At 31.0% G+C, this 25,051-nt stretch overlaps 1 protein-coding gene across 1 annotated transcript in view; it reads left to right on the top strand.

Annotated features, from left to right (window-relative positions):
* The window catches only part of LOC111613278 (UPF0472 protein C16orf72 homolog), a 32,836-nt gene extending 8,289 nt beyond the window's left edge, over nt 1-24,547 (top strand). The window contains exons 2-4 of the mRNA XM_023354631.1: nt 10,823-10,894; nt 15,138-15,455; nt 22,951-24,547. Coding sequence (XP_023210399.1) covers nt 10,823-10,894; nt 15,138-15,455; nt 22,951-23,186 — 626 coding nt within the window. The 3' untranslated portion in view covers nt 23,187-24,547. The remainder of the gene's footprint in view (nt 1-10,822; nt 10,895-15,137; nt 15,456-22,950) is intronic.
* The last annotated feature ends 504 nt before the right edge of the window (nt 24,548-25,051 follow it).

Here is a 25,051-nt window from a genome sequence, read left to right as displayed (position 1 = left end):
GGGTGAGACGTTGTTGAAACAAAAAAAGTTATGCATTCCATCACGTACATAAACAGTATCGTAATTCGCCAAGTGCAAATCAGCAAATTCGTAAAATTTTTGTTTATTTTGAACAATCCGGATAATCGAAAATCCGGATAATGGAGGTTCTACTGTAATTGAATATTTTGTACCGGGTATGTATAATTATATATCCATCAAATTTTATTTTCCCAAGTAAGTTTTAATAATTTTATTTTTAATTTTAGCCCTTGTATCATGGCTAGCGATTTAGAATGTAATTGCGATATTTGAAAATTTATTTTAAAAAAGTTTTGGCTCTAGACCATATAATGAAAAAGAAAACATTATTAAGAGAGAGAGACTAATGCCTAAATTAAATATAAATACGTCAACAAAAAAATTTGTTCGACATTTTCACAATAAAATTTATGAAGACATAAAATTGCTTTGTGGATTCATAGAAATGCAAAAATTGTTTTCTTGGCCTTGCTGCCTATTATTTTCAAATGAAATTAGTGTGTGGAATAAGAATGGCTTTGAAGATTTAAATAATTTGAGTAAAGCTTGCAAGAGACACAAAAATCATAAATGTCACATCAATTCTTTCGTAAAATTGAAGCAATTTGGAAATCAAAGCAGAATAAAATTATAACTTAATTCCAGCTAATAGATATAACATCTATTAATTTAGATATACTGTATTGTGTTTTTTCTCAAAGTGAGAATTGGCATTTAGAGGGCATAGGGAATCTATTGAATTTAATAACAGGGGTAATTATATTGAACTTGTTTATTAAGTATATCAGGTAATCTATTAAAAATACATTTAAAGAAGTGTACGGTTTTTACTGGCTTATCGAACAAACGAATATGAATGGACCCTGACGCTCAATTAACTTATTGCCCCTGTAAATCGGCTTCTTACAGAAACACAGCTTCCCTATCATCAGATGTCTCAGTGCACCACCGGTTTCAACATAAATATAATATGCAAAAACTTAAACAAATTTACTTGAATCACAGAAAACATATAAAGAGCAGTTGTCATAAATATTTTCGTTATATAACCATCTAGGAATCCTTATATGGTCCAAATATAATTTAAAAGATTATTTATACACTTTCACCATCTTCTCCCAATCAACTTTGTTTGTTTCAGTGTAATAGGGCTACCTGTATCTAAAGACTCAGAGTATTTTCTTGTTGTTAATGTGGGGGAGTGGTTTATTTTGTTCATTGGGCACTGTCATGTATCTTTTATATAAAGAATAAAAATTCAATGAACAGTAGCTAAAATTATCTTCTTTGAAAGCCTTTCAAAACACATGCATTACATATTGTCTGGATTTATTTTAAATGCATCACTATTCTAATCCCAGAGTATTTGAATACATTTGTAGCAGCCATATTATTCAAAAGTTGTGTCTGTATAGTTCCATCTTCTCAGTTAAAAATGTTTGTTTAGCTATAACAGTAGCCACTTGAATAAAACATTTGATTTCTAACTATAAATGCTTTCTTCTTGATACATAACTATAAAACATTTGAACTCACTTTGATTTTGAATACTTGTTACACAGTTTTCAACGTAAAAACACTTCATAGTTTTCCAGATCATGTCTTTTGGATGTATTGAATCACCTTTCTTATTTCTTGCTGAATATAGCTCATTTGCTACATAAATAATGTAACTCAAAACTCATAATTTTCTAGAAAATGAGTTTGAATGTTTTGAATTATCATAATTTTGTAGGATCATCATATTGAAATGCCATATCGGTATAATACAATAATTTTGCCACACTAAATTCTTTATCATCATTTAGCATTAAAACAGCCATTATTCTGACTTACAACACTCTTGATGTAAAATTCCTTTTTCAATGAAAATTCATTTTGTATTATGCTGCTATTATTTAAAATAAAGGTTCAGTTGCCTTTTCTCAACTGCATACTTTTCATTCTGAATTATTCTAAATCATGTTGTTGTTGTAGATTGTCACTGACATGAAAACAATGAAGATAAAACTTTTAAAAAATTAACTTTAACCAAACTTCAAATACTTTACAAAACCATATCATTTGAGTATGCAGTTTTTATTAACTAAAGACATAAGATCATTTTTCTGGTCTTACTGTGGTGGTGGTAATGATGTGATTAGCATTATCAACATTAAATTTCCAATTTCAGGATGTTTTTCATACTGTAACTCTTAATTTCATCCATACATACATGTCTTATCACCAATTAAATTGTCAGTCTTCAAAGGGGGATTCGAAGAGAATGAAGAACTAGAACTCTTTCCACTATTGCTAGAGGCAACACAACTACTCCCATCATTGAAATTTTTAAGACTGCCTAGGACCTATTAATTACTTGAAAAATAAAAAAAAATTACAATGATACATGTAATACAGTATCGACGTAAACCAACTTGATATAATAGTGATACAACTGGTCTTTTGTGGCAAGTTTTAGAAACTCAGTTATGTTCTAGCAGTAAAAAATTATAAGCCAGAACTTCTCTTTTTATACAAACAACTCAAAAACAAAATTTTGAGTTATGTCATTGTTGCAGTTAATGAACAATATGATAATGAATCACAGCACCAAGTAAGAGAGGACTGCAAGATACATCAAACATCACTTTTCCGCTGTCATTACTTCTATTCCATAAAAATCTTATGAAGTTTTTTCTGTGGAAACAAACTTATCTGTAAGAAAGCTTTTTTTTATATCTAAGGCTGGAATCACACTTAGGCCAGGAACACACATGCATAAAATTATGTGGCAGAAAACTGAATCAGAAATCAGCTTTCAGTTCAGTTTCTGTTTTATGCTTTTATGCCAGAACACACATAGCAGTGGCGTTTTGTATTCGGCCAGTATAAATTCTGGCCGAATAGGAAACGCCACTGCTGCTAACGGTGCTACATTTTATTAATTTTTTTCTCTCATATATCTATCCCTTTGTACCTTCATTTTTTTCTCCGATTCCTCTGCTATAGTATAGAAAATTTAAATTAATAGACTTGTATTCCAAATTCAAATAAAGAACATGTGATCTAAATACTAGGCTTATATATCGATTCTACTAGACCTAACTGTTATTTGAAATTTAGCACCTATAGCCATCCATAAACATTGTTTAAATACAGTGTCTTATACGTGACACGGATGTGGTCGAACAGATTCAATAAACTCCTCTATTTCATTTATTTTTCGTTTTTTCAAGATTGTCACAATTTTAGGGTTAACCCTCATTGCTGCCATTGTTAGAATAAAAACCACTGTCTACTTTGACGTCTTTATTAGAGGAATTTTGGTGTAAAAAGTAGACACATGCTCTACTTTTTTTTCAGTTATGTTTCAGCCAAAATTTCAGAAAAATGTTTACGTGTTCTGTTTCATGCTAGATTTTACACCAAATTTTACGCATATATGTTCCTGGCCTTACAGAAAAACACCACTGAAAACATAAACTGAAAGCCAAATCCAGAAAATTTTTGTCCCTCACGTGTAAAATATCTGGAAAATCAACTTTACAGATGCTTGTTGGAAAATTTTATCTGGCCATAAGATGTAGATGTTGACCATTCAGATCGCTGGAAGTGATGTTACGTTTACAACACCGCTGCTGTGCTGAAAATGAGAAACTGTGTGAGCTGCCCAGCGGCCATTTTGACATGTGTTGATAGTTGAGTCGCTGCTTCAAAATCGTGGAAGCTCAGAAAGAAAAAAGTCAAAGGATAAGCCATGTTTAGCTTGAATTGGTGGGAGAACAGAATAAATTAGTTCACATTACTAGCATCGCTATATCTACATTTATTCTGGCATAAATGTAGATATAGCGATGCTAGTAATGTGAACTAATTTATTCTGTCCACTGTTTTGTAAAATGTATTTTTTTTTTTTTTTAAATACTTTGGAATAAAAGTAACTACAGTAGAATTTGCTTAGTTTAATTACTTTAGAACTAGTCTATACCAATAATAATAAACTGTGAAAAGTTTGTTATTTTTTTTTTTTATTCTGTTTTTCTTTTCTTCCGTAATTTTACGTGCGAAACACGGAATTCATACTGAATGGAAAATTGTCATTACAGTTATGTGAGCTTTTTTTTTTCTGTAAGAGTGACTCCAGCCTAACATTACACTACACTTTCTATAGACAAGTGACTTGTTATAAGGTTTATTCCTTTTCAAGACCTTTGTTAATACTGGGTGTTCCTTTCTGTTTCTATGAGGAATTATGGGTGTTATCTTGGTCATACTATTTTTTTTTTCATTACATGCTAATGTAACAAATAGTGGCTGAGTGTGCTTCAGTTTCACTTACTGGTACCTCTTCTATGATACCTTCTTGAAACCATTCCTTAAACAATTCTTTATAAGCTTAATAGAAATCTTCTGCTTTAAGTTTCTTTATTGTAGAATTCATTCTTTTGAGAGAAGTTTGTAATTGTCTCGAGGATGACCTTCAACCCAGGGTCATAAAAAGCACCCTCACAAACTCCACGGTCCAGGGGCTCAGCAATGTTTGAGGTCCACAACTAGAAGAAATTTTTAAGGTGTAATAAAGCATATGTAAGATTTAAAATGAAAACTTCTGTACAGACTGCTTTATTTTCTATGTTTCATTAAGCCTAGCAAATATAATACAATTTTCATTCAATTTTTATCATTTCTGATACACCTTTCTCATACAAAAACATTGTTTTTATAATTCCTGTAGATACTAATTGTAAAATAAAATAAAAATTGAAAGGATATACCTGAGGAAGTAAAAAACATTTATAATGTAAAGCTGACTTATCTACAGAGTCAATTTAAAGTTTGTGTTTATTTTGCTTTTTGCTGTGTTATTAGAAGACTAATTGATATTAATTTTAAACTTTATATAAATGATGACGATACTCATTAATAGTCATTAATAGACTGTTTAATAGTCAGTTTTCATACTGAAGGAATTAATCTCATTTAAACAGACCTATATTATAATTTACAAATCTCTGTTGGTCTTTTTCCTTCTCTCCTCCAAGATGATATATGGTTTGGAGCATGCATTACAACTCTGAATGAAAGAATGCATTCCCAGTCAGAATCATTATCATAAAGATTCATAGGCAGTTTGTGTCTGTGCTAAAGCTTCTTTAGATGTCTTTTTGGTGACAACCTGAGTAATATATGTAGTTTCCTGAACTTCTTTCTTTGTCTTCTTTAGCAAAGCTTGTACTGCTAGCTCTTCCAAATCTTCATTAGAAAGTGGCTATCAATGACTTTCTAACAACTCACTAACATCAATGTCAACATTCTTGGACATTCCACATATATCATTGACTATATCTGAAATAGGCTTAAAACCAAAAAAGTCAAGCTGCATCAAGCCACAGTATCTACTAGACATCATTCTTATATGACTGACAATTTCCATTACTCTCTTAGACCAATTAGTAATAACAAAAGTAGTGAAACCTAATATCTTTTACATATATTTTTAAATATTTTCTTAAAGATTAATTAAGGATGTACTTTAGCTATTTGGCAGGATAACCATAATATTTTTACCATTTGCCACTTCCTGTTAAACTTACAGATATTACTATGGTTATCCCACTAATGCTTAGACTTCAAAGCCAGATTTGTTGTAACAGGAGGTCCATGTAATTCTTTGTCTTCACTTTTGTTCCTAAGTGTAGGATGGCAAATAACGATCATGTGTTGTAGCACCATCTGTTATCAGATTTTATTTACAAATTTTAATTATTTGCTAATTGTTAAAAATGTTTGCAAACTATTAAAAAATGTACAGTGGTACCTCAGAATATGAAATTAATCTGTTCCGAAACTGAGATTGTATCATGAAAATGTCATATGGTGAATCATTTTTCCCCATACGATTACATGTAAAACCAAATAATTCATTTTAACATGAAAAACACACTCAAATTAAAGCTAAGTGGTACATTAAAAAAATAACTATAGTAAGGAAAACACTGAAAAATGCGTGTTGTAGTTGTAAATGTATAAATAACCATAATAGAATAATAATTGATAAAAAAAAAAATGTTTTATTTGTACTTTACCTTTGAGGATAGACGATGGTGGAGGTGTAAACTGATGGCGTGAGAAGGGAAATGATACTAAAACTTAACTTACATAACATAATGTAACAATAACTTAAAAATAACTTAGAAAAGATAAAAAAAATTATTGTTGTTTTATATATAGATTTTTTTTAAAATTTTTATTCACTGCTTTTTGCTTTCTTTCCTTCACTTTCGCCAGTACTTTCACTGGATAATGGTTGCTTGGTAAAATATCTATCCAAAGAGGTTTGGCTTTGTCTACTTTTGGTTTATGGTTGAGACTTGTTTTGTTTGCAACAAAAACTAGTGACTGACAGTATACACATACATTGGCCTCTCACATACATCAAGTAGTAATATGAAAATTTCATGTGTGCTGCCCTTTGGTAGTGTATCAGATTACTGGATATGTCAGACTGTAGAGACTATTGTGTTTTGATACCTCATTGGTAAGAGATTGAATGAAATTCATTTAGTAGCTGGTTATTTTTTGATTGTATTGAACATGATATGTGGTTAATATAAAGATACTTTATTTAGTTGAAAGTGTTTGAGAAAGTACTGTTCAGTTTGGAAGTAGAATACCAGATAGTAATTTATCTTTTCCATCTAACTTTGCTGCAAACTCCAAGCATACAAATGTCGATTACAAGAAGAAAGAGCTGACAAAAACTATTTTGTATTTATCCTATAAATACCAGAAGACCTGTTTTAATGGTCATTCGGTTACCTGTTTCCAGATTTATTAGATATCCAGACAAATCTTTCAACCACTTTTGAATAAACCTACAATTATTTTATTTAAAGTAAGAAATCTTATACAGTAAAACCTCACTAATTCAGAATTTACAGTAATTTGGACTATTATGCATTATGTAATTTTTTTAAATGTATGTGACAGAGATTGATGTGCGTGTATAAATAATCTGGGCTTTAATAACTATTATTTTACTCTTTGATCACATCTTGATGCATCTGTCTAAGAACAGTTAGAAAAGGAATCATAAATAAAGTAATATATGTTGGCAATTAGAATGAATGATGATGCTACTATTATTGCAATGTAAAACTTTGTCAAACCATTACTTGTTTTATATAAAATGCACAATAAATTTGAGTTCTCCAACACCGGTAACTGGTTCGGGTACATGTTGTATAAATCTGAGTTTATTTAAAGTAAGTTTTGGACTATACAATACTGATTTCAAGTAAAAACCTCACTAATTTGGTTCAAATTAATCTGAATTAGTGAAATTCTAATGTATGTGAAAAATTCATAAACAGAATAGTTTCAGATTATAGATTGCTTCAAAATCCTATAATAACACAATTAAATCTTCCATACTTCTATTTGAAAAGATAGGCAATACACCTTTTCCTACCATTGACTGATCAAGACTAATCTAAAAACTCAACTAGCTGAATTGCACCAAGTCTTGATTTGATTCAGTGTGACTGGACTGGACAAAATTAATTTGTGTGTGAAACCAAATTGACATATTTCTTTATTTTCAATAACGTAATTGAATCCAGCAGCATTCAACATTGCTTGATTTGTTTGGTATGAAATGGCCCACCCTTACATGGATCACAAAGAAAACGATTGTCTGTTTACTATAATCAATTGATACATCCAAAAATGTCATATTCAAAATTGAAACAATTTACATATGGGAACATTTTTTGGAAATGTAAGTTTCAAATCTGGATTGTGATCGTTATAAAATCCAAGCAGAATGGTGCTTTTCTTTTTCATGTATTACAAATGGAAATGATTAAAATGAAGTAATTTTATTGTGTTCCTTCTTGAAAGTGGCTTAAGCTTTTGTTAAGATAATCTTTTGCAGTTTACATACTGCAGCTAGATATGTTGAAATTCAGAAAGTAAATGTCTTCATCTCTTCTGGTTATCTATAAGACGTAGATGAAAACATTGCACCAGGCAATATCTTGCTTTTGCTAAACATGTATTAGCTTGTATTAGCTAAACACAAGTACAGTAAGACCCCACTTAACGCTGTTTCAGAATTATGTGGTGGTATTGGAATTCCTCCAAAATCGCACGCAATATTGGGATTCCCAGAAATCATGCACAATTTTGTTGCTTTGATACTCACATGCAGTCTCGCGGCGCATATCATAGCAGTTTGAATGCATATTTGCCATGTCACAGTTGATTTATGGTCAGTCATCAACATTATTGTGCGTATAAAGATATAAACGTAATATTTTATTTTATTGTGATAAATATGGCAATTTTTAGTTTTTACAATGGGTGATTGCAAAGAAATAGAAGGTAAAGCGACAAGAAAAAGCATTTTACTGGAAACTAAAATGCAGGTGCTCAGACGATTAGATGCAGGTGAATGGAATCTGATATCGGCACTGCATTAAATTTGTCAACTTCAACAGAATGGACAAAACGAAAATTGTATTATCATCAACTACAATCACAACAACTTCTGCAACAAGAATTACCTGTACCAGAAGCAATGTGTTTGAGAAAATGGTAAAACAACTTTCCATCTGGATTGAAGTTGAATGCAATATGCTATTAAATCAAGCAATTATAATGGAAAAAGTGAGAACAATTTTTAATCTTATTCAGAATGAAAAAGGTGACACAAGCAAAAATTTCGTAGCTAGTCTTTAAGGGTGATTTGATCGATTTAAAAACAAAAACAATCTTCATAACATACAGATTACTGGAGAAGCTTGAATTAGTTTTCAATGTTGATGAAATAGGTTTTTTCTGGAAGAGACTGTCAAAACATACATTTTCATCCCGCAAAGAAAAGCAAGCATCAGGATTTAAATCTACAAAAGATCACTTAACACTTCTACTGGGTGGTAACGCTAATGGAGACTTTAAATTAAAACCACTGCTTGTTTACCATTCCAAAACCTTAAGAGTAATGGAGGGAATTTCAAAGTCATCTTTACCAGTAATTTGGGAGTCCAATAAAAGATCTTGGATCACTATGAAAATTTCCCAGAATTGGTTTACTGAACATTTTTTGCCTGTCTGTTTAACACCACTGCAAATTTAAAAAACTAGAACTGAAAGCTTTACTTTTGATTGTAAAGCCATCCAACGCATTTGTTCGACTTAACAATATCCATTCCAGTAGAAGTGGTTTTCCTGCTGCCAAATACAATTTTGTTAATCCAACCAATGGATAGAGGCATAATATCAAATTTTAAAGCTTATTATCTGCAGCAGACATTCCAACAACGGATTGATGAAACTGATGGAGAAGATAAACAATCCATTAGAGAATTTTGGAAAAACTACAATATCATGGATGCTGTAGACGACGACAATCTTTCCTAGAATGAGGTGACTGAGAAATGTTTGAAAGGAGTATGGAAGAATGTATGGCCAGAACTAAGCAAGAATGTTGACATGAGAATCCATTGTTGATGTCAATGAAATTGTCAAGCTAGCTAATGAGACAGGGTTGAATATTATAAATGCGCAAGGTATTGAAGAATTATTAGAAGTTACAACTGATGAAAGTTTTTCCAATGACGATCTTAAAGAATTAGTAGAACAACAGGTGCATGAAGATGACGAAATTAGTTTTCTCTAGATGAGGAGCAAAAGAAACTTTCAATAGATTTTCTGAAAAAAGTTAGTTTAGCCACTATAATGGAAATTTTGGATCAGTTTATACAAAATGGTTTAAATTTTGATAGAAGTTCAAAATGCAAGACAAAGTGTCATGGATGCAATGTCTTGCTATCAACAACTGCTTGCTGAATGAAATAAGAAGAGGCAATGTTAGATGACTTTTCACAAAAAACAAAAGATGTTAAATGAGGAAGAATCTTCCTCATCACAAACATAACTTCTTTACTCAAACTTTTTTTGATTTTTCATGAATGTTTTATGAATAAATATTGATATTAGCAATAAATAAGCCTATAATGAATGTAATAAAAAAGTATTTAACAATAAATGTTACCAAAAAAAACTGATAAATTTTTTATTCTCTCTTCTGTTTTGCTTATCCCCATAAGTGTTAAGATGACTTTGTTTAATGCTGTTTCATTTAGCACTCAAACTTATTGGAATGTATCCCCTGTGTTAAGTGGGGTCTTATTATACTACTGATTACCTGTATAAGAATATAAGTGGTCAATAGTGAGCTGTTTGATGAACTAGTTATCATGAATTCCAGCTGTCCTTTTCAACAGGCCAAATCTTTGTCTAGGACCCTATGAAATATAGCAACACAGTTTAAATTACAAAATCCTAAACTGTCAAAATTAGTACAAATTATTTTTTTGGTCTGGTTAAAATATTTGAAGGGAAAATGGCTGGATCAAATGATGAGTTGAGAACTGCAAGACTGCTCTGCATGGTATTGAGTATACAATGCCATGCAGAGAAGCCTCACACAGTTCTGATTCTAGCTTGACAAGCTCACTCTAAATGATATTTAGAGCTCCAACAAAGCAGATTTTTTGTTATAATATGTAATTTGTGCAACACTGTTTTTTTTCTTTCCACTTAAGTTGCAAATCTTATATTAATTGATTTGAATATTGATATGGTATATTATAACTTACTGCTAAAATTTTGATTTTAAGTTACAGAAAAAGTTGTACATTTTAAATTATGATTACAAAAAATTTATTTTGTTTATTGGATTGATTTGTAATTGACTAGTTTTGTGTATAATTTAGGCATCCATGTTTATTAAATGTGTTTAATATAATTTCAGACAGACAGAATGGTGTTTCAATATGGGTGCCTTTTCAAAATGCTGCAGGTAGTGTTACAAGTCTATATAAAGGTAAATAAAATTAAGAAACTGTGACTAGAATTTTTATATTAACTTTTAGGATATTTGTAAATATTTCAATTTAATTGTTTATAACAAATTCAATATATGTTAGTTTGGTATATGCCTTCAGATTTTAAATGTGTCTAATTAATTAAGCTCTTGATCATGCTTTTGGTATCCATGTTCTCTTTCGGTTTGTTTTATATAATCTAGCTCTGAGCTAGATTATATAAAATAAATCATTAGGGAGAATGGATACCCAACAAGCATGATCAAGAACTTAATTAATAAATTGGATTTAATTTGTAATATTAATATAGAGTAGTCTCTATTGTGGCAGTATAACCTAGTTTGCAAAAAATAAATTGAATTCACTATTGTTATGCCCTAAACCACAATTTAAAGTTGCTAATTTAAAATATGCAGGTACCAGTACGTGTTGTTGCCTTGCTGAAATTTGCTATTTTAAGAAGTGCCTAGTCATTTCTTGAAGCACCAGCACATCCTGTAATAGACATTTGTTTCAGAATCCATCTAGTTTTTCTAGTCGCTTATTGAAATGCTAATCTGGTTTCTATGTTGAAATTAGTGTACATTTTAATATCTGTCTAATAAAACTAGTCATTTCATGTAACATTAATGGCTTGTTAACATGTGGCATAAACAAAACAACCAAATGTTTTTGCACTTCTGTATGTTGTAGCTTTTTTAAATGTAAATTGTTTGATAAAAAATATACCTTTTTAATAAATGTATATATTAATTATAGCAAAATAACTTTTTTGGTAAACATGAAAAATACTATATATTATACTTTGAATTTAATAATGTTTAATGGGTGTAAAATGTAAATGAAATGAAATATGGAGAAACTTAAAATTACTAATAATTTTCGTTCAACAAAATGTTGTAAAGTATGGGTTCCTCCTGAATATATTTTTTCCTGGCTATGTTACTGGATTTTTATAACAAAAAACAGGAATGAATGCTGTGTGATTAAATACACCATTCTGCAATAAAACTGTAATTGTTTTTATTTATAGTAATTTTAATTGAAAATATTAAATTCTCAAGAAAGCAGTAAAAATGTAATCTTGGCGACAATACAGCATAATTTTATTTTCTAATTCAGCAGCTTTGTGCTTCACTGTAAATAGACTGCACAAATTGAATATTGGAAGTGCAGTGGCCAGTTGACAAAAATGGTCAGACAGATTTGCATACTGCTTTGAGAGAATCTGGACTGAATCCAAGTTTGCCACACTTTTGGATTTTCATGGATGTATACATCACAGTTTTGTGGATGTTCCAGATATGTTAGGTCTTGTTTATCATCATCTGCATCCTCCACTGTGGCCTGGCAAATCACAATAGTTATCAAAAGAAGGCTCATAGGAGAAGTTTTAAAAATAAACATTTAAAATATGTAAAAATTGTCATTGAGAACATGTTTCCAGTATCCAGAAATCCACATGTTACAATATATAGAAGTGTGAGCCCGTGGATTTTTATGTGGCTCTTAAAATCAAAAATTAATGTTAATTGTTTTCAAAATGTAAATATCTTTGTTAGAAAAAAACGGAGAAGTAGAAATTAGATCAGAGGTCACTGGTTATAGTAACAAGTCAGTGGCAAAGTTGACAAGTGGCTGTCAAGATTGCACCGTCATCGTCAACGAAGGTGATCACGTGTTAGATTTCCCACGACAATCATATAAAAGGTGCGAACCACCGGAAGCTCAAGAGTTTGCACACAGACATTTTATTTGGTCTTAGTGGTTCCCCATCTCCCACACCTCCATGCAATGGACTTGACCTAGTCCTTTGAGAAGACACCATTAGAAGACATTGACAACACCCAATGCTTTCATAAAGAACTGTTATCACTGCATATAGCACTCCTCCAACTTTAGAGATAATTATCAGCAGACTGTGAACTCTCTATCTCTCTATCTGTGAACAAACAGAAGTAGGCATAGCTGTCATAGAATGGACTAAGCAGTTGTCAATCATAGACTTTGTAATCTTATGTTAATTACATCTAGCCTATATAATCTAGAGATATATGCATGTAACTCTGTGTAGCCTCCTGCATTTTAGTGTTAGCCGTATAATAAACCTTTATTTCATTATTTTGTTAAACCTGTCTCCTGTCTCTGAAAGGATGCCTGCCAACTTGCTCACCTTCTTTGCCACTCGATAAAAAGCCATCCAAAACAATAACGTGGGCGGTCTTTGCAGACTGTTGCCAAATAAGTAGGGATTAACCCACAGTATCTCACAGAAGTATGGAAATAGTTAAATGTTTCCACATTTATTTATTATGCCATGTGCTGAAATATACACCCATTTCAATATCTACAGACATTTCAAGAAGAGACCAGAAAAACCAAACAGATTCTGAAACAAATGTCTATTATGAGATGTGTTAACTCTTCAAGAAATGGCAAATTTCCTCATATGACTATGGCATATATATTGCAAAACTGAATATACATAGCAACTTATACAGTGTTTGACTGTATAAGTTACTATGCATAAATTTTTACACAGATTTTTGCCAAACTTTATGTATAATAATAATATAAAGAAAAATGTGTGAATAATTTACTAATACAGTTTGCATGTAATAATGATCCAAATATAATGAATTATGACAAATATATATATAAATGACAACACAGAAGAGACTGGTAAACATTGACTATTTTCTTTGACAATAATCCCTTTTGTATTTAATAAAGAATTATGAAGATAGCCATAGCAATGAATGATATAAAGGCATGAGGCTACAAATTATTTAATTATATTTTAATTATATACAGGTGTATCTCTCATTCATGATACATTTAAGTACTGTGACATTTTTCTATATACCAAATTTATGTTTTGAATTAATTTCAGTAAAAATACAAAGAAAAGAGACTTTGGTATGGAATTTCTGATGCCCATGATGATTGATCTGCCTCGAAAGGATATACAAACTCCATTGTTATCAATCTCTATATAAGAAAATATCTATTTACATTTACATTACCTGATACATAAATATTTACTAAATAAAAAAAAATTTAATCATTTATCAAAAGTTTAGTTTTGGAAATCCAGTAATTAATTTAATTTTTCCAGAAGTAATACTTGTACTTGAGCCTTTATAAATTTTGATCACAACATAATGTTACTATATTTGAAAAGCAATAATACTGTGTTTATGGAAGAAATGACTATATGGGCTTTATCCTGTGATATATGACATTTAAATGAAAGTCCATTTGTAATGAATAACATGCAGTAGAAAAATTAGTAACATAATTAGTTAAGCAAGTTAGTACTCAACTAATCTTTAGAATTGGAGAGAGAGAATTATTTGTTTGCTTTTTGAAATTAATAAGCTTTTATTGCCTTGAAATTTTTACTACTATTCCTAAAAACTCAAAACATACGTATAATAGTAATTCAAACTAAGAATTTTAAAAACTCAAATATTAATTAATCTTGAATATTTAACTAAGTTTATCATTTAATATAGCTTACAAGATAAACATTAGATGGTAATTTGCATAATTTTTTTCTTTGGAGACTGTTTAGTTTCTTTCAGTTGTTATTGTTATATTTAATGTGTGTTGTGATTACACAATTGTCTATAAAGTTATAGAGCACTTTATTTGTTATGTAAATGTTAATATTCTCTCAATCATTTATAATGATTTACAACTCCGGAAAAGAGCAAAATTAGAAAATTTTTACATGGAATTAAGTAATAAGAATTATTACTAAGTTTGTGAGATTAGGTAGCCGATGAAATAATATTTTTGAATGCATTAGAAAGTTGTTAGACTAATTTGCTACATAATGATGATTATTTAACATACATGGAAATTTGGAGGTATTCCTGAAATTATCAGATAGACTTTATAGTTTAGACATTATTGACTTAGGAAATCAAAATATTTTTAAGTTAAACATTTAATTAATTAATTAAACATTAAAAAACAAGTTTCATTTCTAAAGTTACTTTGTCATTCCTAATGTAATTAAAGGATTTTGTAAATTGTTGAGTTATGTAAAATGATAGTCAAATTATAACAAGATTGATTGAGTAATTTATTAATAATTAAAGTAATAAATATTGTTAATTTAATTAATGTAATTTGATTGTTTGTAATTTGTTAATTTAACATTGAAGGGGATCTTAATCTTGTTAGAATATGATGTTGATATCATCATTAATTGTACATAAATAATTTTTTTAGAATGTATAGAATCGCAGAAGAGAGTTGTCGATATGGGTTTTCAGTGGGGATATCAGAGAAGAAACAAAGACTTAATAGCTTGGGCGAAAAGAAGAAAACAGCATATACGTCGGGAGGATTTGATTGCCTTTCTCAGCGGCAGGACACCACCACAGCACATATGGAATAATCCCCGTCAACGATTATCGTACGATGGTATTAGAACTCCTCCTACTTCACTAGCACGAATTACCGTTCCACCAGATTCGGAAGTTTTGCTCCCAGACGAATCAAGAGAACCTGATTTAGAAACATTCAGAGAAGCTATTGCACTTTCAAGTAAGTAAATATTTTTCTTGCATTGTTTATTTACATGTAAATTTTATTGATATTTTTGAACATAAATAACACAGTATTTGTATAAATTAATAGATAAGTAATTATTACAATTGAATTCTACTTTACTTTTTAAGTCTTAACCAAAAAACTATAATGTACATAAATAGATATGTACCTAATAATATGTTAAATTATTAAATTACATTTAATTCTAGTTGAAATCTGAATTCTTTTTTGTTAGAACATTGTGTCGACTCAGGAAAAAGAAATTATAGTTTACTCCTATTTATTATACAAGGGTCATTCTAAAACTAAAGAATGTTTGTTTCTCTAGATATTTTTATTTAAGATAATGAAACAAAACTTATTTTACAATACATATGATACCTTAGCTATTTTTCTACATAGTCGCCATACAAATTTAAAAATTTGTCATAGCGTATCATCAGCTTTTCTATGCCTTCTGCACACTCAGTTACAGCCAAGTTTTTGAACCAGTCATTAATGGCCTCTTTCAGTTCGTTGTCACTTCCATAGTGATTCCTGGCCGAAAAAATCCTTCATTTTTGGGAAAAGATCGTAATCACTCAGAGCCAAGTCCAGGATATAAGAAAGATGTTCAAAAACTTCCCACTTAAGNCAGTTACCACCAAGTTCTTGAACATACATTAATGGCCTCTTTCAGTTCATTGTCACTTCCATAGTGATTCCCGGTCAAAAAAAACCTTCGGTTTTGGGAAAAGATGGCAATCACTTGGAGTCAAGTCTGGGCTATAAGGAGGATGTTCAAAAACTTCCCACTTAAATGGCTGAAGCAAGTTCTTCATCAACATAGCAGCATGCAGATGTGCATTATCCAAAAGAAGCACAATGCCTCTGGACAACAATCCCCACCATTTGTTCGAACTAAAGCTTCATTCATCATATTACCATAAACCTCAGTTATCTGTCTGTAAATTTCGATAGGGCAGACTTTTTCCCATTCAAAAAAGCATATTACACTACGAACCTCACACTTAGCAAGACCTTTAAGTTTGTCACACATTTCAAAGTCACACTGTAAACAGTAAACGATCGTTGTGACTTACTGTTAGCATCAAACTGGCACGAAAAAATGGGAAGGTCCGTGACACGGCAGTGGGAAGTGGTGGGCGAACTGCATGGCTCGTCAAATCAAAACGTTCTTTTCTTTTAAAATGACCCTTGTACTTAACCTATTATGATAGTTCTATTAATCTCTAATTAATCATTTACACTTATATATTAATCTCTAATAATATTATCTATTAATCTCTAATTAATCATTTACACTTATATATTTAAGAATAACATCATAGCTAGACTGATGTTTTTAGCCAGGAAATGGAAAGATATTGTATACATAAATCTAAATTTTATTTTATAGTAACTTTATCCTGACATACAAAAAATTAACTGTGAAAATTTATATTTAGATAATCTACACTGAAGTGAAATACAGTGGTACCTCAGGATACGAAATTAATCCGTTCCGAAACTGAGATCGTATCATGAAAATGTCGTAAGGTGGATCATCTTTTCCCATACGATTACATGTAAAACCAAATAATTCGTTCCAATGCGAAAAACATACTCAAATTAAAGCCAAGTAATACATTAAAAAAAATAACTGTAGTAAGAAAAACAAATGAAAAATGCGAACTAATGTAACGTCGTATGGTGAGTTTTTGTTCGTATCGTGGAGCAAAAATATGCTCGAATTTCATGTCGTATCCTGAAAATTTCGTATGCTGGGGCGTTCGTAACCTGAGGTACCACTGTAAATCAATTTTTACATTCAGGCTTTTTATGATTTAAGTACAGACTACTATCATCAGATTTAGATAAATTCTTCAGCGTGATAAATGACTATTGATTTATATTTTGTTATGTAGATCTGATTTTATTTTGTTTTTGGTGTTATGTATCTCGCACTTTTTTATAGATGCGTGAATTGTTGTTCTGTTGAATATTTTTATATATATTCAGAATGTCTACAATATTAATTTATTTTTTTATGTTCTCATCTGAACAGAAATATTAAAATAATCAAATTTTTGATTAAAATTAATCTTTACTATAAACAGGGTCCATCTGTGATTCTTTAACTTTCACTGACCAACTATGACATTATTCTCTGACTTGATGTCTCTGCATTTTCCCTTTCCATTATGTAATATTCGGCCAAGTCTATTTAAGCCTATTTTGCACACAATTATATAAATTTTTTATTAAAAACACTTCATTCACTTATAAAAAATGAAAAACTTTGTGTAAAATCAATTTATGTAATTAGCTACATCATTTCTCCATCATATAAAAAATTTCATGATTTAATTTAAATTAATTCGTAAATTTTATTTAAATAAGAAAAAGACTTGCTTTGTATCATAAAATCGAGTTTTCTTAAAGCAGAGAGGCAGTAAATTCAAAATAATTTAAACAAAAGAAATTGCACACTCTGTGAGAGGGAGAAATTGCTTATCCCATGCTATTTTTGGTCCAGCAAGGACGCATTCAAGGTCATTACATTTCTTCCCATTCCGCCCTGAAACTTAGTGGAAGCGGCAGAGTTTTGGTGGAAAAGTGGATTGTTGTCGATTGTGTTTTCAAAAACCCCCTGTTTTCAAAAACCGGACTTTAACTCTATGGTGATATTTTGGTACACTCCCAAAATTCTGCAGGCCATCTGAAGGTGAAAATTTGTAGTTTGAGAGAAAATGTATCACAGATCAATCTGTCAAAATTAGGAGGATTACTATCTCGGGAGCCAGCAACTGTGAATACAATGAATAAAAATACTTGAATTCCGTGAGGTCTGCCACACGCTTTAAAATGTCCCATACAAAATCATTAAGCCGACTGACAGTTCTTTGCCTCTCCCATGGCTTCAACTGACTTCAATGAGTTAACCAATGTTACACAGGTCAAAAAAATTGGCAGGGTTGTGTACAGACACAGTCGCAATTATTTAAGGCGTAAATTTGTCTTTGTGTGATTAGAGGAAGGATAAGATATAAATGAATAGTCTTGGTGGTTATCACATCTCAAGTCAATATCTATTGGTTCGTGCAATGGTGCACTCAGAATATTTGCATTGGAGTTGGCGTGTTCTGTTTTCTTATTCTCTACATGATCTGCATCATTTAGCATTAGTCATTTTGGGTTTTTCTGATTCATAAAACTTTCATAAAAATTACTATTGGATTACAGGTGAATAAAGGTTAAATATTAAACTGAGGGGGGGAATAACCCAAAATGCATATTTAATCCAAATAAAGTATTGGTTGGAAAATTGATCTGAAAACTCATCAAACTGGTGTGACAATGCTGGAATGCCCCCTATGCTTTGGCACCACAGGACCAAAGGGTCGACATTGCATTGACAAAGACTGCAATGATTAATTCATCGGGGCTGACACCAGTGTGTCTTCTGGGTAGACACATACCGTGATGGCCGCTTTATTTCTTTTTGTTGCGTGTGAGCGGTTACGTTTGTAGGTGCTCGGATTCAGGATGGAGACGACTAGAAGAAGTGCATGCTACTACGAAGTTAACAATTAACAATACTCGTATATTTATCTAGACTTGTTATAAGCTATCTACAGATGCTTAGCAGGTGCTAATAATATGATATATAGATATGGGAACCTTATTATTTCGATCATGACCCTAACTGCGAGAGAGAGCTCACATTCATTCGCAAGACAATAAATACCTTAGACATTTGTTGGTCCTATGACGTATCAATGCTCAGTTTGATTGGAACCTCAGAGACACTGTTCGGAGGAAAATCCTTTTGTTTTATCCTTTTAGCAAGGCAGCGATTGGTGATGGCTGAAATTGGCAGTTCAGAACACACATCGTTTAGAGTTTGAGTTGCTGACGACTGCTGCTGATTGTCATTATCTCCTCCTCTTTTATTAGGGGACTCCTCCTGAGTTTTTCCCATGACTTTGTTAGGAATCTTAGTACATTGGGACAAATAGTCAAATTGTCACTTGTTGGTTCTGGGTGAGACATTTAATGTGTCACCTTCAACAAGGAAATAAGTCCATGGGAACCAGTTTTAATTGTCTTTAGCACTTGTTTTTTGTTTTGTGTCTCTAACTTATTTCACCAATTTCGGCTCTCACATTGGCAATTGACATCAGTTAATAAGTCGAAAGTTTTAACCATGCTAGAGCTAACATTTCTTTAAAGCTTACTCATTTGTGTGAATGATGATTTAAAAAAACTTCTGACTAAGCTATGGCCACAAACAAGTAGCTCTGTTTATTTTTTCAAAAGTGCACACTAACACACAGTGGTACCTCATACTTCAAGTACTAAAGTTGACAAAATATTGCTTTGGAGTTTGAATCTGCTTCAAGTTCAAACTGCAATCACGGTGAAAAAATTGGTCAAAGCATAAACACCATGTGTTGGGCACCCAGTTGTCTGTTGCCTTCACATTGTACTCATATGTTTTTAGTGCTTTTTTTATTTTATATAACCAAACACACCAAAAATATATAGTGTGTTATTTGTCAGTTTTTAATAATTTCTTCTTGTTATTTTTCCTCAATAGCTTTTGGGCACCCTTGTACCCTTTAGTTCAAAATTTCTCGAACAGAACTAAAAGTTCAAAATAAGCTTATAAACAAAGGATACAATTTTACATTAGCAATGTTAACTTTCACAACTGTTATAATCAAATCACATGTCTACCTTAACTACATCTGTTAAAAATAAGCAAATTTTCTGTTCAACGCAATATAACCTTTATTTATTAACCATGTCATCTGAGAAATATATGGAAGAAACAAAGTCTAAAAGAAAAGTTGCAATATCCACATTGAGATGAAAAGGGAACTTATTGCAAAGCATGAATGTTGTACACATGGAAGTGGTACACTTGGAGTATCCAGTGGCCATGTTTAAGATGCCAAAGTTGACGGTTTGTAACCAGTAAATGCATTTTTCTTTTTATTATACAGTATTTACTTGCATATTTTATTTATTGTTTTTCATGTTTTAATTTATTAGGACATTTAACTGTTATTTTTACCTTAAATTGTGTATTTGCTGTTTTAACTTCATCAGAATGGGTATTGTTTAAGGTCTGGAAATGGATTAATTCACTTGCTGTTATTTTTAATGGAAAAAATTTATTTGGACACAACAACTACTGTATTATATTAGGCTATTATATCATAACTATTTTAAATTAATTACTAAATAATTTGTCATTAGAGGGTGCATTAGGTACCATTTCTTCTTATATTAGAAAATTCTGAAAGAAAAGAAATGGCCTGGATGGGGATATTTCTTTATTTCCAGAAATCTGCAACTACCATTTACTGTGCAGATTCATTGCCATTTACACTACACAAGCCTCCAGTCTGAACTCTTCTTCCAGATATATTTAAACATGAGATAACCATTATCGTTTACATACAGCACCTGCTGGGAACGCATTTGTCATCTGCATCCTGTAAGCACTCACCTATGTTGTTGGTGTATTACTTATGTACTGTAATCAGGTTGGTAGATGTTGGTTTATGTATTGATTTGGAATTTGAACGGCCTTCAGGAACAAATTCAATTTAAAATATGAGGCACCACTTTATTAAGCAAGAAGTGATAAAAACTATATTATTTGTTTGGTATTGTAGAAGTTCAGATATAAATTTTCTGTTAAGAAACAAATTTTCACTTAAGGCATTTATGATTATTTAGTATTACTTTGTTATGTATATTGTAAATTTGCAAATTGACAAATTAATGTCTGGTATTGCGTTGCAGAATATAATTGTAGGTGGCCACATAACAGATGTAGGTACAGTGCATGGAATGTGTATGTCTACCAGACGTGCGTATTGCAAAATTGAGCATAGATACACACAGATGTCAAAGAAAAAAAGACTGTTATTGTATTGCATTCACTGGAAACAGATTGATTAATGGTGGTTTTAAGTTATATATCAAGTTTAAACCAAAATGGAACAGAACTGCCTTTATATCTAACATTGCAATCTGAATGTGTTGCAACTATTTTTTTATTATTTAAATCAAACTTTTAATTTTGTGTGTACACCTGATTCCAAGAATTAGTTGTTTATGAATGCATTCCCATAATGAAGAGAAGTATTGAGATCGTAGGAATTTTTTAATAGAATCATTAGAATACTTTGTCAGTGGTGCCAATTTGGTCCCTCATTGGCCAAACTGAGGTGGTTTCTCAGACCAGTCTGGCTCATGAACATATTCGATACAGCACTAAAGTAGGCAAATTTCTATCATCTATGTATTGAACATGAAAAATATTTGTGGTCTACCATTCAAAATATTTGACACCATTGCTTTTCATATCAAATTGCATACTTTAATTGGAAAATTTAAATATCATATAATTATATAATGAATAATGCCTTATAGATAACTAGCTTACCCGTCACGCATTGCTGCAATCTCAGAAGAAACGAAATTCAAGCAAACTCGTTATGATAAAATTAAATTTTCATTTTATCATTTTTATTGAAACTTATTATTATTATTCATTTTCATCGGGAAAATATTTCAAAGTGTCGTTTCAATTCTATTTATTTATTGTAGTGCTTGTGGATACACGATATTTTTTGTTTTTCCGTCTGGTACGTACATGAATAAATCGGAAGGTTTTCCGACGCGTGAGCCGGCCACATACAGTTGTCCATGTGAGAAGCACGGATTCTCCAAATTTAACCCACACACTCGCTGCGATATTCCCCATTTTTATATATTTTTTTTTATCCTTTATAATTTTCATTATTTAATTGCTCCTTCCTCTCTTCCTTGGCATGTTGTGAAATTTCTGATAGTTGGATAATAAACCGTTTTATTGTAATTTGTCTTTTTAAATTATTTTGAGTCGATATTAAAATTTGGAAAAGGGGGGATACCTAGATCGGTAAAATAGGCGAATTTCTTCCTACAACTTCGGTTGTTGTTCTGGGTACAGTTAAGGTTTTAACTAAGTTTGAGCGAATACGTAATTAGCAAAAAAAAGTTGAAATAAAGTGATTAAACAAAAATTATTACAAATATCATAAATAACAAATGCATATATAGAGATTTTTTGAAAGGGGGAAATGGTCTTCACAATTTGAAATTGATCAAACACACTTCTCGAATGCTCGTGTAAACGCGCGCCATCTATCGTAGGATAAATGTACTTCGCGGGAGTGTATTAAAAAATTAAAAAACTTTCCAAAGTTTCATGGCAATCGTACTATGCCACAAACCTTCGCTGGAGTATATTAAACAACTTCCCAAAGTTTCACGGCAATCGGATAAATGGTGTGGTAATGCATGAAGGACATAGGACAGACACACAGACATACATTCATTTTTATATATATAGATTATTAAAATAAAATCTTGATTTAGCATTATTTGTAAAATTCTAACGAATATTTATTTATTTATTTGTTTATTTTTTTTCTTTCAAATTCAGGTTTGAATTGTACCATGTCCGGAACTAATGTTTCTTTACGGCAACATTCTTCCGGATCACCCACGTCTGGACTACCACGCGGGCTCAGAAGCAGAAACTGCAGTCAGACAACTACCTCTCTCGCAGAACTGAACGCTTTCATTACGGAAGAATTCACCCGACACACCCGAAAGAGGTCACCGCCTACCGACGTCATAATGGACTCTCCGACTCACAAACGTAGTCGACTGACATGAACATGAGCACTCTTTCATTTAATCAGATTTTTATTTTCTGATCAATGTGACAATAACATTGACATGTTATTTTAATCAATTCAAAATCTAATTATCTTATATTGGTATTCCAATAATAATAATAATCATTACAAAATTTAAATTCAAATTCTTTCCGAGGAATCAAAAATGTAAAATTAAGTAAGCATTCCAATTGGTTAAACCATTTTAAGAAAATGTGTAATAGCTTCACAAAAAGTAAAGAATTTTTTTAGCATTCAAACCCTTTGATTGCGTAAAATGTAAAATATAACTGTATAGTAAAAAAAGGAAGGAAATACCCAATTTGTATTTTATAATTTTGTCTACAGTAGGTTTACATACAGACTCTAAAATCAATAAATTAGATCAAAGATGGCAATCCATACATAACAAAGAGGGGGGAAAGGCAATTCCGTTAACGTGTAAATATCTTTTCTTAATCTAAATATTGTATATTTTTCGACTAGTATTTATGTATTTTGCTAATATCTAAAAGTGAATACGGAACTGTAATTTCCAATTACAAATTTCTCGTTAATATACTATTTTACAGTCTTGTATATGATATATGACTATTTTTTATCTAAATTAAAAGTTAACGTTTTCATTAAATACTACGTAACGCTTCGTAGAAAGACAGACACGCACGAAATCGATCTAAAAGAGAACAATTAATCGAGTAGTTTTACACAGCTTTTGATTCTCTCCAGTCTTAAGTTTTATATAAGTCGCTGACTGTACCGATTTTATCACCTCGTCCCATTTGTTTCCGCACTATCTATAAAGAAAAATGTACGCTTGAGTTTTGTATGCAGAATAATGGAAAAAAAATACTTTGTTAAGACAGTTCTGATTGGATATTTGTAAATGAACTATGTATATATTATATACATAAATCTATGATACACACACGAGTGTGCACATGTCTTGTGAATAATAATTGTTTAAAAATTGGGTAAACATAGTATAAAATTTGTCAGAATTATGATTGATTTCATTAAATTTTTTACTTGTGATTGTTATCAGATTTTTCATATTTTTTTTATTTTGTATTTTAACTAACCCTCTTCCACATCAAAATTATACAATAGGCCAATACAAATCAATATCATTATTTTGGCAAAGATTCCAAATCCAGAGGACTCCATGCTCTGAAATTGTCAGTAATTATACAACAACTTCGTTAATTATTATGCAATGCTTGCTTTTATAATAATGCATTAATCTTAAATTATCTTGAACAAAATTGGGATGCTTGGGTTTTGTGGTCTCCTATATTTCATGGGGTTGTAGAGGGTAACTATGAGAAATTCGGTCCAGATTGGTCAAAGGGTTCAGAAATATATAAGGAACATATGGACAGACTATATATGTAGTCTGTTCGAGAAGGGTCTTTGAGATAATCTAGAAACTTGTTTTTGTGTTTTGAATAAATCAAGCACTGTGCAATTACTCTCATGAATATTAATGCTTTCAAATTTTAATATACTATAATGCAAAGTAATTGCATTACAGTAAATTAATTTACTTAAAATCTAATGTAATGTTATGTATGACTAGTTTTGTGATGCTACAATCAACAGATGGCAGTGTTTTCCAGTTATGCAGGGGGTTTGGTCTCTGCATATACTTTGTTGTACGTATAATATTATACATTCTAGTTTTTCAAAAATCATTTTGGATACAAATTACTACTATATGTGTATTTGTATAGGGAAGTGGGGTCCACTTACTCATAATTTTAATTGATTTGATATATGAGCCATTCACGAGCCAAATCAATTAACTTCACATTTCAAATTTCTCAAAATTTTAGTGTCAAAGCACTTGATATACTCGTAACT

This window comes from Centruroides sculpturatus, unplaced genomic scaffold (genome assembly GCF_000671375.1).
Source record: "Centruroides sculpturatus isolate CEXI.00-Female unplaced genomic scaffold, Cexi_2.0 scaffold134, whole genome shotgun sequence".
Classification (NCBI taxonomy): domain Eukaryota; kingdom Metazoa; phylum Arthropoda; class Arachnida; order Scorpiones; family Buthidae; genus Centruroides; species Centruroides sculpturatus.
The sequence above is the reverse complement of the archived record's forward strand: the minus strand, read 5'-3'. Positions and strand labels throughout refer to the sequence as shown.